An 18,624-nucleotide genomic window follows, 5' to 3' on the forward strand; every position below is an offset into this window, starting at 1 on the left:
CAAATGAAGAGTATTTTTTTAAATTAAAGGGAAAAAAAGGCTTATAAAAACATCGTCAGAGTCTGTTAGCCGAATATTTCAGGCCCTGTCTGGAGACGGGAAGCCCAGGAATCTTGGAAATACTGTTTTTTCTTCATTTTCAGAGGTAGAAACCTCAAACTTCCTGCTTGTGGAAAGTGGGGGTGGCCACCATTTTTTTGGTTTTTGTTTTTTGGTCGAGAAAAGGGTTGTTTCTTTCTCTGGATGGATGCTGCCCCCTGACGCCTCCAAGTGGCACTGCGTCTTCTCCTCTAGCTCTTGGTTGCTCCGTGGGATTAAATTGAGAGCCAGGGATTTTTGTTTCTGGCTTGAGGCTTCAAGGATGAAGGTAGGTGAGTGGGTTTTAAAAACAGAGTTAGCTTGGATGTACATTTTTTAATAGTTGTTAAGAATTTACTTTTTACATTTTTCTTACCTTTTTTTGGTTATAATAAAGCTTTTCAAAATAGATATGAGGTCACCAGACTCCTGAACAGGAGCTCCGTAGGGCGCTGCAACTCCGACCTTTCTCTTGCCTTTTTTTGGCTTTCTAGGGGATTCCCGGTGGAGCCACCACGCTCTCCGCTGCCAGCCTTGAAGGTCTGAGTAAAAGACTTGTAAAAACCCTTTTTTCTGTCTCACTTCACAGGTTGTGAAGAGCTTTTAAGAAATATTCTCATGTGCCCTCCCAGGATATTGGCGAAGGGGAGCATCAGGGTTATGCTTTATTTAGTTTGTAAAAATTTTATAAGAATTTATAAAGTTTATTGGGCCAAACTGACCACAGTTGTTGGGGAGCAAAATCTAAAGTGTCCCTGGCTGTGGGATTTCTAGGTGAGGACAGAGGCTTGGAGTTGGGACCCACGAAAGAGTGGCCTGAGGGTCAAACTGTGTTTTCCCTGAATCTCACTTAGCAAGGGGGTGGGGGGGGGGGGGAAGGGGGTGGGGAGGCTGTGGCCAGGGGAGGGATTTCTCAAGCAGAAGCTTGTTGACTGATTCAGATCACCCGGCTACCTGGAAGATAAGTTTTTGTTTCTGGAATGGCACAGCAGCCTGAAGGTCAAGGAGCAGCCTGGAGGGCCCCTGCGGGCCCCACCCGGCCCTGGGGCTCATTGAGTGTTACTGCAACCCCTTCTCTTAGGCAGGAGGACTTTGACTCATGAGGCCTCAAACCTGGGTTTCTAGTTTGATCCCCTCCCTAGCCCTTCCCCTCTGTGCAATGAGGAGGGTGTTTACCCAGTTCCCTGCTTTCTGGTGTAGGGAGGATGGGACGGTCGCCTCAGAGCATGCAGAGTGGGCAAAGCCAAGGCAGTGAGGTTCCTGGGTCTAGAGTCAGGAGACTGGGTCCTGTTCAGGCTCTGGCGCCAACTCGATTGCAGTGAATGAGTCACCTAAACTCGCTGTGATAACTCGAGAAAGTGTGCGACGAGGAGGGGAGAGTTAGCGAGGAGGGGAGAGTTAGCATGGCTCGTTCCCTGGCTCTCTGGAGCTTCAAAGCCACCTCAGCGTGAGAGTCTGTGAGTGCCTGACAGGTGCCCTCCCCCTCTGACTGGGCAGGACCCATGTGCTCATCCCGCGGTTAGGTCAGCGGTAGTCTGCAAGTACGACAGTCGCCACAGTCACACCGGTAAGACTTGGGTGGACCTGAAACGCTCCTGTCACCTAGCGACATCGCCGTCACCACGTCTCAGTGCAGTGCACTACTTGCGTGCTTGTGACACTGGTTTGAACAGGCCTCCCGCTCTGTCAGTTGCATAAAAGCGTAGATAGCAGCGCAGTTATGCCCTGTTTGCTGTAAAACACTGCTGTGTTACGCTGGCAGCAGCCTCATACATGTTGTGCTTACCACGTCTCTTTTTTCCTTTTAGGATTTTATTTATTTCTAGAGAAAGGGGAAGGGAGGGAGGAAGCAAGGGAGAGAAACATCGATGTGTGAAAGAAACAATAATCAGTTGCCTCTCACATGCCCCCACCTGGGGACCTCGTCTGCATCCCAGCCAGGCATGTGCCCTGACCAGGATTGAACCAGTGACCTTCTGGTTTGCAGGCTGGCACTCAATCCAGTGAGCCATACCAGCCAACAATACCACGTCTCTTGACTGCATTATTTTCTCTCTTCCGCTTGGCTTAATGTGTTCTGTGTCCAGTGACGTGCTGTGCAGGCTTGTTGCGGAGGAGCATCAGCTGCACCTCGGGGCCCAGGTGTGCAGTAGCCGTGCCGTCCGGGTTTGTGCAAGTGCACTCTGATGCTCGCATAGCGACAGAACCACCTAGCAACACAGTTCTCAGAACGCATCCTCGTTGTTAAGTGGTGCATGACTGTATCGAGTATCAGAACCTGACTGGTGTGTGTGTGTGCGGAGGTTTAGCTCAGAGAATGCTACCCGTAGGCAGAGCAGTTCAAACAGCATGATGCTGGGTACAGCTTGTAGGTATTATACAATAATAAAGGATTTGTTAAATCAGCGATGATGCATCTGCCTAAGAAAATACTGAGTGGCTTCTAAAGGGTTTTTACAGAATAACATTTAATGATCTAGTAAAACTTACACAAAGTGAAAATTCAGTTTATCAAACCACGATCCCATTTTCGTAGAAATAAAAGTATGTAAATACATGTATAGAGGAAAGCATGGGATGATAGATAAGAAAGTGGGCATCTATAGGAGGCAGCTTCTTGAATGACTTGTTTTTCTTTGTGCTAATCAGTATTTTCTGAATGTCCTACAAGGAATGGGTGGTACTTTTGTAAAGAGAAAAAAATTGTAAAAGTCACTGTAAACAGCTTCATCCACTTTGATGGATACTCACAGCTGCCGCTGCTGCGTGTCGGCCACTGGGCTAGAAGCTTCCTGATTCCTCCGGATAGTGGCTAAAGGATTCCGTGTCCCCTTGCCTCCCCAGGAACATTAGCAGCATGGCCAGTGTGCTGTCCCGGCGCCTCGGCAAACGGTCCCTCCTGGGAGCCCGCGTGTTGGGACCACCGGGGGCTGCCCCGCCATCGGAGCCTCAGGCAGAGCTGCTGGAGGCTGTGGCTCCCCAGCCCTTCTACGCCTCCAAGGACACTTCCTGTCAGGAGCAGCCCAAGGAGGTCCTCAAGGCTCCCGCCGCCTCAGGCCTCCAGCAGGTGGCCTTTCAGCCCGGGCAAAAGGTAGGCTGATCCCTGAATGGGCAGGTGCCCGATCTCCCCAGGCTTGGAGCCAGCTGACGAGTGGTGCCCCCAGTGAGGGGCTGGAAACCCCCTGGGCGTCAGCCTGGATGTGTACAGACTTCAACTTCAGTGCTGGGGGCCCTTGGGCGGCAGGCCTCCTGAGAGAGTGCACTGGCAGCAGCAGACGCAGGGCTTCTCCGTGTCAGTGCCGTCTCGGGGAAGAGCCCCAAGACCTGACACCCCACCCTCTGAGTGCAGACCTACGCAAAACCTGAATTTCAGGTGTGGCCAGAGCTCAGTTTCTCCTGATCCGTCTCCTGTGTGTAACTTTACAAAACAAAGGGATGACTCTCGGGGTGGTGAGTCACATAAGGTTGTGTCTTTGAGTTACCTTTAGGAGTTTTCAAGAGAGGAAGGTGTGTGTGTAGACAGAATACCATTTGGACTTTCTTTTCTGCTGTTCTCTCCCCTTGTGGCAGGGCCCAGTTATGACCTGTACCTGGTGTCATCGCTGGATCCAGGCGCATGGGCTTCTCTTCCATTGCCTTCTCCACAAATAGATTCTACCTTCTGTCTCCCTGCTGAGGCTTCTGTTTTCCACACCTTGATCCCCATCTGCTAAGCAGCCCTTGAGAGAGGGCAGCCTACCTGTCCACATGTCCGTCCCTAGGCAGACTCAGGAGTCTCTGAAGGGCAAAGTGCAGGGTGAGAAATTCATGGCAGCAGGTGGAACCGGCGGATACATGGGACTTCAGAGGCGAGGCAGGGCAAGAAATCAGGAGGGTGGACAGATCCCAAATTTATTTTATTGGGGAATTTAATCCCTTTACATTTAGAGTAATTGTTGATAGATAAGGACTTACTGTCAAGATTTTGTTGATTATTTGCTGACTGTTTTGTAGGTCCTTTGTTCCTCTCTTGCTCTCTTCCTTTGTGATTTGTTGATTTTTTTGTAGTCATATGCTTTGATTCCTTTCTCTTTCTCTTTCTCTTTTGTGTATCAACTTGAGGTTTTTTCTTTGTGGTTACTATGAGGCTTACAGAAAACATCTTATAGTTGTAACAGTCTATTTTAAGATGGTAACAACTTAGCTTTAATTGCATACAGATTCCAAGTTCAGAAAAAAAAATCTCAGAAACTGACATGTTTGCTTTCTCCATCTGGAGAGTTTCTAAGGCTCTGTTTTGGGAAGAGCCCATCCACTGGGTGCTCAGGTGTCTGTGAGCATGTGCTCGAATTAGATATGAGTCAGAGAACTCGGTTTGTGTCAGGTGGATCCTGGCTCCCGGGACTTGGGGTATAGGGGGCAAGAACTGCGAAGCGTTGACCTCTGGTTCGTTTTCCTCCCCCACCCAGGTGTATGTGTGGTACGGGGGTCAGGAGTGCACAGGACTGGTGGAGCAGCATAGCTGGGCAGAGGATAAGGTGACTGTCTGGCTGCTGGACCAGAAGTTACAAATCTGCTGCAAAGCGGAGGAGGTGTGGCTGGCTGAGCTGCAGGGCACCCTTCCCCAGGTGCCCCTTCCGGAGCAGGGAGCCCAACAGGTGCAAGCCTACAGGCCTGTCTCCAGGAACATTGACGTCCCAAAAAGGTTTGTGTGGGGGAACCCAGGCTCTGGAAATCACTCGGGTGGTGAGGTCTGGGCTTGGTGGGCATGTCTGGTGATGAGGGAGGAGTGCGGGGGTCCGAGGGGTCTGGTTGTCAAGGTGCTGGTCAGATGGGACACAGAGAGGGGAGGGCACCCTTCCGCACAGCCCGGAGTGCCGTCTTTTCCTCGTAACTCTCTGTGATGGGTGCTGCATTTTCAGTTTGGCTAAGGGCTGTTTCTCCTCTCCTCATACTTGAATTAAAATTAGTTCCTAGTTTTTCACGATGAGAGTCAGAAAGAAAGTGGCTTAGATAGGGAATGAGCAAGCTTGTTCTGAACGGCCCAGGACATAGGTAGTGCAGGCTCTGGGGCCGAGCAGTCTCCGTCACGGGAACTCAGCTCCGCTGCGGTGGGCCGGGGAGCAGCCGCGGGCAGGGAGGAAGCGAATGGGAATGGTTGCACTCCAGGAAAACTCTATTTACGGACATAATTAGCATGTGCCACATGCCAAGAAATAATATTCTTTTGACTTTTAAAGCCACGTAAAGCTTATGAAAGCATTCTCAGCTGGGGAGCTGTAGTAAAGCAGGTGACAGGCCATGTTCGCTTCACAGCCCCTGGGTTGCTGGCCCCCGGCTTTGATGGTCAAAACCATGTTTTTTTTAAATTTTATTTTTCAGTTAGTTTACATGCAATATTATTTTGTATTAGTTTCAGGTGTACCACATAGTTCAAAACCATTAATGCTGAATGAAGAATATATATGGTTTTAGAATTTTATGATACAATTTTCCCTTGAGGGGAAATACACACACACACACACACACACATTTATCTTCTATTTTCTATGTTACATACTGTGTATTTTTTATGTTCATTGACCTTTCAAGACTAAAAAATCTGTCAATGGAGAGCATCTCACATCCAGGATGAGCAAGCAGTCAAGCCACATTCCATGTTGCACCCCGGCTCTGTGTTTGTCTGTGGGGCCGCTGTCCTCGACGGGGCGCTCGGTGTGCTGAGACCAGACCAGAGCAACGGTATTCATGGTTGTGATCTCAGTGGGATGTTGGCAAAGAACTTGTTTTCCTGTTTCACGGAAATGAAAATACAAAGATCGTAGAAAAAGAGGGATGCTAACATGTTTCATAGATTACTCGTCTTAGTTTAGCTACTTCAAACCCAGTCACGTGTTTTGGTGGATCTGAAGTGTAGAGAATAGATTAATACAGTCCTTTGAAATAGATGAGCTACCTAAAAATTTATTTCAGACAAACTTTTCATACTTCAGTATTAACTTATAGACAGCTCTAAGTTTACTTCCACATAATGTAACTTTATATGGATTTAAAAAAACTACCTGTAAAGTCTCTGTAAATTACCTTTACAGATCTCTGCTCTGTAAAGCACTGAGAGCTATTTCAGTGTTTCTGGTTCACTGTGCGTGTAAGTACACACGCCTCTTGCGTGTGTCCCGATGAGGGATCAGTCCTGCAAGCTTGGAGTATTGGGACGGCGCTCTAGCCAGCTGAGTTAGTGGCCAGGGTTCATCGTTCCCTCTTAGATTTAAGTGTAAGACAGGGAGAGGAAGGTGATTTTAGGGCTTTTGAATTCCAGTGGGCGTCTCTTTTGTCCATGCAATTTTCTCATTGCTTTGACGCTTCTTTCTTTCCCTCCAAATACAACTCTCTGTCTTAGCTGCAGAGTTAGTTAGGAACTGGACTCAGGGGAGAGAATGGTGTTGCCTCTGGTGTCAGCAGTGGGATGGGGACCACCCTGTTTGTGCCGGGGTTGGCCGATATTTATAATTCAGAGTGAGTGTATTTCATGAAGAATGAAGAGAGACCTTCATGCTTTATTTAACACACACACTGGCTGATTGGAATGCGGACGTGGAAAGGACAGTCCAGAGTGTATGACACGATCACATGACCTGCGGTCTCAGGAAATAACCTTGGCATCCATCTGCTTGAATCCAGGAAGTCCGATGCGGTGGAGATGGACGAAATGATGGCGGCCATGGTGCTGACGTCCCTGTCCTGCAGCCCAGTCGTGCAGAGTCCTCCTGGGGCCGAGGCCAACTTCTCTGGTGAGCCAGGGGCTCCACATGGGTTCTGGGTGTGGCGGAGGCTTGCAACGGACTTCTCTGCTGGGAGCAGCAAATTGCCCACGGACGGGCCTGGCAGTGGGACTTCGGAGTCCCTTCCCACTTGATCCCAGCCTGGCTGAGTGACATTGAGGTAGATGCTTCCCTTCTGTCTCCTCAGTTTCCTCCTCTGGGGAGAAGTCTCCGGGTGCGTTGTGAAGATGATTGAGCACGGGCTGAGCCACACTGGCCACTGGAGTAAGTTCTTCTGTGGGAGTAAGTGAGTCAGGCACTGCGGTGGGAGCCTGAACACGGCCAATAGAGGAATATTTAGTTCACAAAGGTAGAAACTTACCAAATGGTCCCCTAGTGACCTCAGAAGATTCGTGTGCCTGTTCCAGGTGCCTAATTCTGCCTCGTAAATGAGCGTGGGCCTCCAGGTCAAGAACCTGGGATAAGCAAGCTGAAATCTAAAATGAATCTTATTGCAAAATAACAAAAAATAAAATAAGTCTAATTGCCGAATACAAGCTGATAGTATGATTTCACAGCAAATTTACAAATTAAAGGAAAAATCTTCTAGTGCGACCTCCAAAATACATTGCCAGTAATATGGGAGGAAGACGGGTTGCTGGATGTTAGTAGCTTGACAAGACCGGCCGTGCACCTGAAGGGCTTATTATGGAAATTCATTACAGGGCTGGCCTAACTTACTCCCAGGGAATAACTTTTTCATTGGTGAGCTCTAACTGACTTGCAGGCTTGCAGGAGAAAACGGAGTCAGAAGGAAAGTGGCCTTTACAAGTATCCTTCCTAAGTAATCTTTCTAGCTAGAAAGTAAATTTAGAGGAGTGATGAGGCAGATTTACTTGCCCAAAGCCCGTCCACAGTGACAAGTCTGCTAGAGTTAGTCATTGTGTCTGATCACACCTCGAGGGGAAGCGTGGGTCGCGCACCTGTCTGTTAGCACTTGGGAGCTACACAAGCCAAGTGGCAGGTAAGGAGGTGATTTTACGTTCTCAGGAAATCCTCCATGTTTAGGAGATCCGGGAGGTTGGTCAACAGGGAATATCCAGAAAAGTGTCAGGAAGGGAAAGAAAACCATTAACTCCAGTTCCCATCAGGTGTGTGTGTGTGTGCGTGTGTGTGTAGAATGCACATGTACATGTTCACCCCCACACATACACATATGCACGGCATGATATGCCGTGATCCTCACAGACAAATTTTTTTTGGTAGTTTATTAAAGGTGTTTTTCCAGTAATTTCTGATCTCTGTGGTTGAAATCGGTGGGAAAAATAAGGCTTCCTGGCAGGTAATGATGTTGAAGCATTCTGCCATGTGAGGTCTCTACAATAACCAGAACCGCGCTCCATTCGTGGATACTGTTCGCACAGAGGCCCCGATTCCCCTTGGTGTCTGCAGTGCTAGGGTGGCTCTGCACGTGCGTGTGTGTGGAGGGCAGAGGGGATAGAACGTTCCTTGGAGGTTCGCTGGGAGCTGTCGCGGCTGTGCATTTGCAGAGGAACACTGTGTCTTCATGGTACAGAATGTCTACTGCCCTAGAAAATTGTATGATCTAAGGTACAGTAATTTGTGTTCATCTTATAACTTACAGATTAATTTATGATATTAACTTTTTGCTTCTTAAAATACTTTTCTTTCTGTGCCAGTCGGCCAGGGCCAGTGGCTGAGCCATTTGAATGGTTGCTTCCCTGTGGGGGGGTGCCAGGGGTAAGGTTGCCCTGTGTGCGACCTGCCCCATTTCTCCAGAGCCCTGAACTCTGGGTTGCCAGGAAGTCATAGCTTTGAGACTTGACAGTGATTCTTAGGGAGTGGAGACTTCCTCTATCCCATTCTATTTGGGTGGGCTTCTCCTGGCACATGCAATCTAATCAAAGAGCACCTGCATTGGCAACATACAACATGGAATGCTGGGAGTCCATCCTAGGTGTCTAGCTCAATCGAGAAGCAGTTGGGATGCAGAGCAGGCTGAGAGAAAATCAGTATGATTTGTGTCCTGGCCACAAAGGAGGTGTTAGCCAACCTCAGAATCCAGGTTACTAAGGAGGCTGCACAGATGGCCACCCGTGCTGGGAGCTGGGCACATGGCCACCATACCTGCACATGGCACACTGTTTCCCCCTTTTCTTGCTGTTTTCGTAAACAAGAATTTCAGATTCTCTGTACAGTAAATGAATTGGGATATATGGCCTAGGCATGGAAGTGTCTGGGTCAAGCATAAAGCAGCCTGAAGATAGATGATTATTGATTGATTGATTGATTGATTTTGATTGATTTGAGAGAGAGAGGAACATGGACTTGCGGTTCCACTTATCCATGCATTCATTGGTCGATTCTTGTGTATTGTCTGACCGGGGACCAAACCCACAACATTGGTGTATGGGGACGATGCTCAAACCAACTGACCTACCTGGCCTGGCCAGTTTAAAAACCGAACATTTCACGTACCACCTCGATCTTCTTCCTGTTCAGTCCCATGCCAGGAACAGGCAGCAGGTTCAGGGCATGCCGGGCGTAAGTGCTCCGGGCATCTGTCATTGGTCTGAATCGCTCCCAGGGCTCGCCGTTTCTTCTCTAAGTGTGCTGCTTGTGAGCAAAAGCAGGAGCCATCTGGGCTGAAGCTACCTCTGGTCAGTGTTACCCATCCCAATAGCTGTGAGAGCTGACGGAATGGTTTCTCCTCACACGCAGGTTTTGGTGGACTTGCCCGGGTTTAAATGATTAAAAGGCATTTTTCAAGACAGCCAGGTCAACAAGCTCCTAACGTGGCTTTTGCACCCTGCTTGGCCGCAGGGGAGACCGCCCACGAGGTGCTGGCACTGCAACCACCCTTCCACCCCTCCTGTTAGGTCCAGAGTCTTTCTCCCTCTCCACGCTCCCTGTTTTTTGTTTTTAACATTTAAAGTGAGAAACATGGTTTAATTAGCCTCTCTTTCTGTTGATGATACGCAAACTGAAGTTTCAGCGGTGGTCAGAGATTATTGGAGTAGTTGTGGCAGGAAATGCCCGCCGGGGCAGAGCAGGGCCACCCAGGGCCACGCAGAGAAAGCGCTGTGATGAGCCTCCCACTCCTAGTTTCTACCAAAGCTCAGGAAGGGCAGGTTTGGGTTTTGTGCCCCTCAAGTGGCACAGCCAGGCAGAGCCAGAGCCAGGAATTGGATGTAGGGACTCACACTCCAAATGAGAACCCTCGGAGCTGGGCTGTCCGTGAGGAACCTGGCGTAGGCAGGGTCGTGCCAGAAGCTCCGTCTGGGGACAGCCCCGTGAGCGTCCTCTGCCTTCTCTCCGGCCAGCTTCCCGCGCAGCCTGTGACCTGTGGAAGGAGAGCGGCGACGTGTCGGACAGCGGCAGCAGCACCACCAGTGGACACTGGAGCGCGAGCAGCGGCGTTTCCACCCCCTCGCCCCCCCACCCCCAGGCCAGCCCCAAGTACCTGGGGGACGCCTTTGGTTCTCCCCAGACTGATAATGGATTTGAAACTGACCCGGATGCTTTCCTTTTGGATGAACCAGCTCCACGTAAAAGAAAGGTGCGTTGGTGATGTGAGTGTGAGCTCGGGCTGCTGGTGCTGAGAGAAGGGGAGGGAGAGAAACGTCAATGCATGAGAAATACACTGATTGGTTTCCTCTCGCACACCCCCAGCTGGGGCTCTGGCCGTGCGGGGCCTCACAGGTCCCAGCAGTGCTCGGGCTCCTTCCCATTTCAGCATTCCTTTGCTGCTTCTGGTCCCTCACGGTATTCCCAGGAGATCTCTTTAGTGCCAGTTTCCTCTCACCTCGGCCTCAATCCCTGCCTTCTGCACGGCACTCCTGAGGCTTGTGTGTGGGGGACCTTTGGTGGGGTCTGACCCACAGCATGGAGCGCTGCTGCCAGCCACCGGGCCCCGCTCCTGGGGCCAGGCTCTCTGCCCCTGCTTGCCAGGTTTTGGGCCCCAGAAAGCCCTCTGTCGGGTTTTGTTTGAAGGTGGCTGAAATCTGCACGAGGTGAGGATGAGGGGGGACGAGGGAGAGAAACATACCCCAATGACCCTGCCTTCCTTCTGCGTAGAACTCCGTGAAGGTGATGTACAAGTGCCTGTGGCCAAACTGTGGCAAAGTTCTGCGCTCGATTGTGGGCATCAAGCGGCACGTGAAAGCCCTCCACCTGGGGTAGGTGTGGAGCCTGGGGCCTCTCGGCCTGGGTTACCATTCAGGCCTCTTCTACTCTGCTGGTTCCCTGTGACCCACAGCCCAGAACGCTTCCAAGAAAATGACTTGCTGAGGGTGCCCCCTGCTCCTTGTCCCTGGCCCTTGCCCCCAGCAAAATAGCCATGTTGGGGATATCTTTGCTGAGATGGAAGGACCCTCCTATCGTGGGGAATGTGGCTGCTCCTCATGGGAAGGGGGCTCCATCTGCCTTGTAGATGCACCGTCCTGCCTCACTGCAAGACGTGAGATGTTTTAGTTCTGGGTGGGAGTAGGGTGATCTGGTGCGACCCCATAGTGAGGCCCATACCTGCTTCCTTCGGGGACCTGGGACACTGTGAACACAGCCGCCCGGGAGCCAGGGCTGCTCTTGGCAGAGGACCTGGCTCACAGCCCTTTCCCTGGGGGAGAAAATTTGACCACGAGGAGTGGGGCCCAGATAGGACCCGTGGCAGAGCTCCGATCGGACGACTCCCCGGGAGGGGAGGTTCGGACACACTCGGCGCAGGAGAAGCCCCCCGTGCCAGGAGGGACAGGCCCATTGGTGTGCAAGCACCTCAGACTCCCGGCGTTCCCTTGGGCTCCTTCCCTGACTCGCTGGGTGGCCCTGAGCAAACACTCCCTCTTGCACCTCTGTCTCCCACGTGTCTGACGGAGGCGACTTGCCCCTGGCCCCTGATCACCACTGCCTCTCCCTCCCACACAGAGACTCCGTGGACTCTGACCAGTTCAAGCGGGAGGAGGATTTCTACTACACAGAAGTGCAGATGAAGGAGGAAGCCGCCGCCGCCGCTGCTGCTGCTGGCACCCCCACCGCTGACTCAGCCCCCACCTCCAGTGTGACCAGCCCACCCCTCGCCATCCTTCCGCCGCCTCCTCCCAAACCCCAGACCTCGGGCCCAGAACACCCGGGCCTGGAATCTTACCTGCCCTCTGGTGCTCTCAGCAAGTCAGCTCCCGGCTCCTTCTGGCACATTCAGGCCGACCATGCATACCAGGTACGGGGCTGGGGCATGCTGGGAGCTTGGCCTTGTGGCTCTGAGGACATTCAGCATCTGACCCGTCGCCTGATCACAGGCCACTGACCACCCTGATCGAAGGCTGAGCCCCGTGGCTAAATGGCTCATCTCTTAACTTCTGCAAAGAAGGAAAGGAAAATAAGGCATACTCAGTAAATGTGGACATTACCGATCTCTTCCTCAGTGGCTGTCATGCCTGATAACTAGAAATCTGGTTGAATCCCTCCCGTAGCCAGGAGGACGGGTTCGGACCAGGGAATTGTTACATCTCTGGCTGTAAAAGGGGGTGGAGTCGTGCAGCTGGGCTTCCCCAGAACATGCTCCTAGTTCCCAGAAGTGTGTTACATCAAAAAGCAATCTTGCACCCATTTTTTGAAATCCTACTATGTGTTAGCAGTGGGCTAAACTTTTCCGGTAGACTAAGATATTGTCCCTGACCTTGTGAAATTCACGGTTTAGCTGGAGAGAGAAATGAACATGTAACTATGATTAATTCTGGTGGATGTACCTTACTAGAGGCACAAAACGTGGTTGTGGATACAGGAGGGACGAAGCTGTTATGCCCGTGGGGTTGGGAAAGTTGTCCTGGAGGGGGTGACATTTAGGATGGTTTTTCACTGCACATAGTAGGTATTCAGTGAATGCACAGCTTACTATGTGCCAGTTTTTCTTAGAGTGCTTCTTTGCCCACAGCTTGGTTTGATCAGACTCTAGGCTGACTTGCAAGTTAATAATGAAAAAAAAAAAGCAGTGTTTCACAATCAGAAAACCTTCACAAAATGGGCCAACTCCTCGTGAGAATGAGTGGTCACTTAGCTTTTTCATGTTTGGCCAACTTCAGGTGGCCCTTCGGGCAGCTGACGGCCCCCCTGGAGGGTGTGGCTGGTGTTTTTATAAACAAACCTAACCCCGGGTGTCCAGGAGAGCATTGCTAATTCCAAGGGGTTGCTGGCCTCCTGCCGCATCCTTTGTGCAGCGGCCCCACCCGTGCTCAGAAGGCGTTTGGATGTCTGGGGACACCTGTGGCGTGTTCTCGGCAGGTGATCCAGCCATGGAGTTAATCCTCGGTGCTGTGACGGTTCTGTCGTGAGGCTGGCATGCACACCAGCCCTGAGAGGGGCTTCTGAGAAGGAGGGCGCCTGGGACTAAGGAGACAACTTCAAAGAGTTGGGTCCTCCGATGTTTCTCTTGGGAAGAGCATTCTGGTGTATCCCAGCGTTTTCCAGCCAGAGACCTGCTGTCATTGTGAAGTTACAGGGAGGGAGGGTGGGCCCGGAAAGCCGGGACCTAGGCTGACGCTGTCTCATCTTTGGCAGGCCCTGCCGTCCTTTCAGATCCCCGTCTCGCCACACATCTACACCAGTATTAGCTGGGCTGCCGCCCCCTCCACCACCTCTTCCCTCTCTCCGGTGAGTGTGCCCGCGTCTGACCCCGGCAGCACTTCGGGGCCCTGGAACATGCCAAAGGTCCTTCCACACATGCCCAGTGCTGGAGGCCTTCTCCCCATGCTCATCTCCAGCACCCAGACTTCTTGAAGATCTCCATGTACTCGCCCCCTCGCCCAGCCCCAGCACCCTCCCATGCTGGCCGGTCGCAGTCAGAGAAGGTGGAAGGAGGGTGCTTGTGGAGGAGTGACCAGATCATGCTTATTGCCAAGAAAATCACGGGGCGGGGCCGGGGTCCGTGCCCTCTTTAGCGCTGAGTATCTGCGGATGCTCGTTAAGAGGGACAAGATGTTGGAAACCTAGAGAGGAAGAGGGTGGGCCAGAAAGCAGGTAGGAGCTTGTGGGGGGAGTGCAGGGTGAGTCAGAAATCTTGAGGCCACTGCCGGCCACTGCTTAGGTTATTGCCTCGAAACTGTGAAATAAATGGGAAGTCATTTGAACCACACAGTGGATTCCGGTCTTAAGTGTCTCCTGTAGGAGGGGGTCATGCATTGTGGAGCCTAAGTGCCCGAGGGTGCCCCTGAGGCAGTGCGGTCCCCTGGTTCGTGTCACATGTGGTGCCTGCATCTGAGTCTGCAGGGAGCGGTCCCTGCCATGGCAGGTGAAGCGACTGCTGCCGGCCTGTGGGCTCTGCTCGATGATGAGCGTGACTTGAAGTCTTGCTCCTCACCCTTCAGCCTCCCCTCTCTGCCTGGGCCCTGTTCACCCCTGCCTGGGGTATCCTTCCGGAAAAGGCACCCTGGCCTCTCGGCACAAGGAGGGGCTGCGCAGGTGTGGCTGCCTGCCCTGTAGGGTGGTTCTCTCACCTGTGCTTTTGGCCCCTCTCCCGTACCCAGGTCCGGAGCCGGTCACTAAGCTTCAGCGAGCCCCAGCAGCCAGCACCTGCCGTGAAATCTCACCTGATTGTCACTTCTCCACCCCGGGCCCAGAGCAGCAGCAGGTGAGACGGGCTGTTCCCATGGCTTCCCTCTGGCTTCTGTCCCCATTGTCTTCACTGCGAGTGTGGACTCCACGTCCACCTGACCCTGGTCCGGGGTTAGTCCTGCGAACCGGGCGGGGGTGAGCCCCGCTGGAGGACACACTGGATGCTGGGGAGACTCTCCGTCCTGTGGCCCCGTTGGCTCCCACCCCTTCCCACCACTGCCTGTTTGCCCAGCCTCACACCTGGCCACTCTCCAGGTCTGACCGCCAGAGCGTGACTACCTGCCTTACTCTCTTTTGGCAGGAAGGCCCGTGGGGAAGCTAAGAAGTGCCGCAAAGTGTACGGCATCGAGCACCGGGACCAGTGGTGCACCGCCTGCCGCTGGAAGAAGGCCTGCCAGCGCTTCCTGGACTGAGCCCCTCCCACCGGCTCCTCCCCTTTGCTCCTGGCCCTTATGGCCGCCAGGTGACAAAAGGCAGACCTGTGAGCCCTCAGCAGACACCTGCAGAGAACGAATGGACCCTAGGAGTTTGGGCTCAGTTGGTTAAGGTTTAATACTTCAAACCTTTTTCCCTCCCTCGTGGGAACATTTTATTTTTTTAAAAAAGAAATGAACATATTTTTTTTCCCCTCAAATAGGAGAGAGCCAAAACTGACCAAGGGTATTCTTCAGTGAACGGAGACCAAAGAATTAATTAGCCTCTCTTTCCCATATCCCCTCTCTCCATGGGATTTAGTTTGTAAGCCTCAGAAGAAGGAACAGCTCATTCTGTTTCCTGCTGAGCTGGTGAATTCTTTGCTTTCTCAACTGGTCCAGAAGGGACTGTGAGCAAGATGAATTTACTTTTCTTTCAAAAAAACATTTCTGGCTAATGACTCAGAGCAGGGCCTGCCTGGATGGGGTGGGAAGAGTCGGGGTATCTGGGCACTTTTGAAGGTGCAGTTGGCCCTTCTCCCCCTGACTCTGGAGAATGGAAAGCGTGTTCTCAGCTGGCAGCCTCCGTGGAAGTGAAAGGAAAAGCCCTGGGGACAACCATTTGAATCTGGCTCCCCTCTGACGCTGAGTGGTGTCCCAACACACATTGTGTGGCTTCTGAAAGCCCAGACTAGCAGGGTTTTAAAGACTGGCCCCAATAACTGAGCCAAAAGGCTAATATGAATTCACTTTTTGAAACGTGGCAGTAAAACACTACCTTGATCTTCTTTCCTCTTTTCTCGAGGGAAAAAAAGCAAGAGGGTTTTGGCGGCTGTGGGAGCTCTCTCCTGTTATCCGTGGCATGGAAATACAGCACCTCTGCAACACTTTGTTTTCTTTTGGATGGTGTATTTGGAAGCCTTTAGCTGATTAAAGTTCCCTTTTATTTGGGTGGTAGGTTCTGCTTTGTCTCTGGTTTCACCGGGATTTCTCCATTTCCCTCCCAAGGCTGCAGGTGGGGCTGGCGGGGAAGGAGTGAGAAGAACTCGGATAGGTAGGTAAGTGGCAGCTTGCCCCCACCGAGATGGAAGGAGTTGACAGTCTCTCATTGTTTGACGGGCTCACCTTCTCCTTTGGGAGCAAGAAGATCTCCCTTAGGTGATAGGTAGGACAGGGCTCTTCAGTCAAGGCAAGAGCCTTCTGGACTTTGGCCAGTGTCAGTCCAGTCTGGGTGACGAGGAGGGTCACTGCGATGTGGTGGAATGTTCCCGGACCCGCTGAGCGCCCTGTTGCCGGAAGGCAGGATGAAGAAGGTTAAAGAGAGTGCTGAGGAAATAGAGTGAGGGGCCTGGGGTTGGATTCACAGCTCCTGGCGCTCCAGCCCCGGGTGTTTCTGGAGGCCTCGGGAGTGGATGGGAGCCCGGACAGCATTGCTCGGGAGCGCAGCTGGTCTTGTGGGGAAAGAGAGAGATGCGTGGGGCGTAGTGCCGTGCTGGCCAGTGGTGGATTGAGAGGGGTGAGCCGGGTCCTGAGGGCACGTGTGTGTTTTGGAGCATCACAGTAACTGCGGGGACCCCTTGGGGCCTGTGTGACTGGGACCACTGGTGCCCAGCTGCCTTGAATCTATGTGCTCGGTCTCAGGGGCCCAGGGAGCCCCGCCATGCCACCTCTCTGGGGACTGAACAGCAGCATCCACCCTTTGGCTTTCACTGAGGTCCAGGTGGACATACCTGGCGATTGGAAGCCTATGCCTTTCAGTCTGAGACAGGTGGAGTGTAGAAAACCTGCCCACTGATGAAGAGGGGTGTGGTTCGTGAAGGGTGATGGGGACCCGGGTTTGGCGACGGAAGGGAAAGACAGTTCTGCACAGGTGTCTTTGGTGGTGATGGGCTATATTTTTACAACTTAGTGAAAAAACACATGTGGAAGCTGTCCCTCAGGAAAGCTCAAATCCAGGCCAGCAAAAGGCGCCCAGGGTTCTTCCTCCTGTCCCTTCAGCCTCCCTGAGAATTAAAAGCCGATAGCAGTCCGTTGCTTGTCCCCACCCTGCTCACTTCCCACGCTGTCCATTTTCAGGTCTGGAGGAGGGGAGGAGGCGTTTGAGACACAGGGGCTCCGCCCGGCGGTCCCTTCCCTTCCCCGGGAGCAGAGCTCTTGCTGAGTCTCGTCTTTAGAAAAGCTGTTTTTATTTTCCCTCTCGGTTTGGATTGTGTAGATACAACTGGATATACAGATTTCTCTAAGGGAGGTAGGCTGTTCATGTCCTTGGCACACAAGGCAGAAAAGGGAAGGGGGAAAGAAGAAATTGACAAAAGAGTGGAAAAACTGAGATGGATTTTTTTTTTTTAATGTTTTGTTTTGGTGCGGCTTCCCTTTGTGCATCTGTTCCGCTCTTCTTTTTGGTGGCGGTGGCTTCCCTGGCTCCCCTCGTCCCTCCCCTCCGTCTCGTGGCTGTTGTGTTGGTTCTTGACGTGTGGTCTGTCCTTGGGGTCACCCCATTCGTTTCCTCTCGGAGGGTGGGGGTGGTTTGTGGACTGATCCAGCGATCACGCCTGTTGTTTTCATCTGTTTCTCTCTCCCTACTTCCCAGCCCATCTGGGCAGCAGAACCTGATGGAAGGTAAGATGCCCATTTGAAACTAACAGGGCCGATTGTCAGAAGCAGTTATCTTGGGTAACTTTAGGCCAGTGGCGTTGCCGTTAGTCAACACATTTCTTGGAGTGATTTTGGGAGCCTGTGGTGCCTGCTGGGTCCAGCCCCATTGATGCTGCCTCTGCACCAGGCTCCGTCAGCCCAGAGCGAGACCCCGCGTGTCGGTGGTCCGGCGAGGTCCCAGGTGCAAAGCACCGGACTGATCAGTGGGTGAAAGGGCTCGGCCGTACAGGCAATGCCGCAGTTTCAGAGAGCGCTCTGGGCGATGTCCATGTTGTGATACTAAGCCTCTGTAGCTCGACTCCTTGAAGGGCATGATTAATTTAGATGTGGAAGCCCTCATTGTTTGAAGAATCTGTCCTGTTACTTTCTGGTCCTCTCAGGTTCTGACTTTACCAGGGGGGAAAAGAGAGGGAGAGAGAGGGAGGGAGGGAGATAAATCCCAAATCCCATCTGTGAATTTGTCTTACTGGCGCCTTTTCCCCCAGCTGTCTTCCAAGTATTATTTTTACTGTTAAAAGTTTTTTTTTAATGTGAAATGTAATGTTTTTACAACAACAATATGAAATATATTTTATAAGGAATAAAATGGTACCTTGTCTGATTGGACGTGTGCCTGTCCCTCTGCGCCCTCCCCCTGTGAAGGCTAAGATAGTCATCACTGTTGGTGTCACCCGGGACGGCGTGTCATCCCGCAGGTTCAGTGCACGCATTCGTTTGTTAATCACAACAGTAGGTAACACGATCGGGGACCCGGCCAAGTGGTTGCGTGGATGACCTCGGTAGCCCCACGAAGGAGTTGCTGTTATTGTCCCCACTTTACAGATGAAGAGAGTGAGGCACGGGGGTTCAGTAATACTCCCAAGGTTGTTCACTGGGAAGGAGTGGCACCAGGATTGTGATCCAGGCGATGGTAATTGTTCCCTCTACTGCTTCTGTTGACCAGGGGGAGCATGCTCTCGGCCATGTTCCTGAGTCTGCCGGTGAGTTAGTAAGTGACTTAGGAGAAAAGAAGCCACACTCTACTTGTGGAACAAGTTCTGACCCCAGGGAATGATGTGGGCCTCACCCTGAATTCATTCCCGGGGTCAAGAACTTGTTCCACAAGTAGCGTGGGC

The 18,624-nt window shown here is 52.1% G+C and overlaps 1 protein-coding gene across 3 annotated transcripts in view; it reads left to right on the plus strand.

The window, feature by feature from the left end:
• ZNF395 (zinc finger protein 395) overlaps positions 1–18,110 on the plus strand; it is a 40,883-nt gene extending 22,773 nt beyond the window's left edge. For 2 of the 3 annotated variants that reach the window (XM_028520457.1, XM_028520459.2), the window contains 9 exons: positions 2,923–3,169; positions 4,527–4,762; positions 6,739–6,848; positions 10,163–10,398; positions 10,917–11,017; positions 11,760–12,051; positions 13,389–13,481; positions 14,354–14,457; positions 14,743–17,908. In XM_028520457.1, the coding sequence (XP_028376258.1) occupies positions 2,936–3,169; positions 4,527–4,762; positions 6,739–6,848; positions 10,163–10,398; positions 10,917–11,017; positions 11,760–12,051; positions 13,389–13,481; positions 14,354–14,457; positions 14,743–14,854 (1,518 nt within the window). In that variant the 5' untranslated portion in view covers positions 2,923–2,935 and the 3' untranslated portion in view covers positions 14,855–17,908. Of the gene's footprint in view, positions 1–2,922; positions 3,170–4,526; positions 4,763–6,738; positions 6,849–10,162; positions 10,399–10,916; positions 11,018–11,759; positions 12,052–13,388; positions 13,482–14,353; positions 14,458–14,742 lie in introns of all 3 variants that reach the window. The other variant, XM_036032039.1, reaches the window with a different exon arrangement.
• Positions 18,111–18,624: the final 514 nt, after the last annotated feature.

The sequence above is a fragment of the Phyllostomus discolor genome, chromosome 8 (assembly GCF_004126475.2).
Source record: "Phyllostomus discolor isolate MPI-MPIP mPhyDis1 chromosome 8, mPhyDis1.pri.v3, whole genome shotgun sequence".
Classification (NCBI taxonomy): domain Eukaryota; kingdom Metazoa; phylum Chordata; class Mammalia; order Chiroptera; family Phyllostomidae; genus Phyllostomus; species Phyllostomus discolor.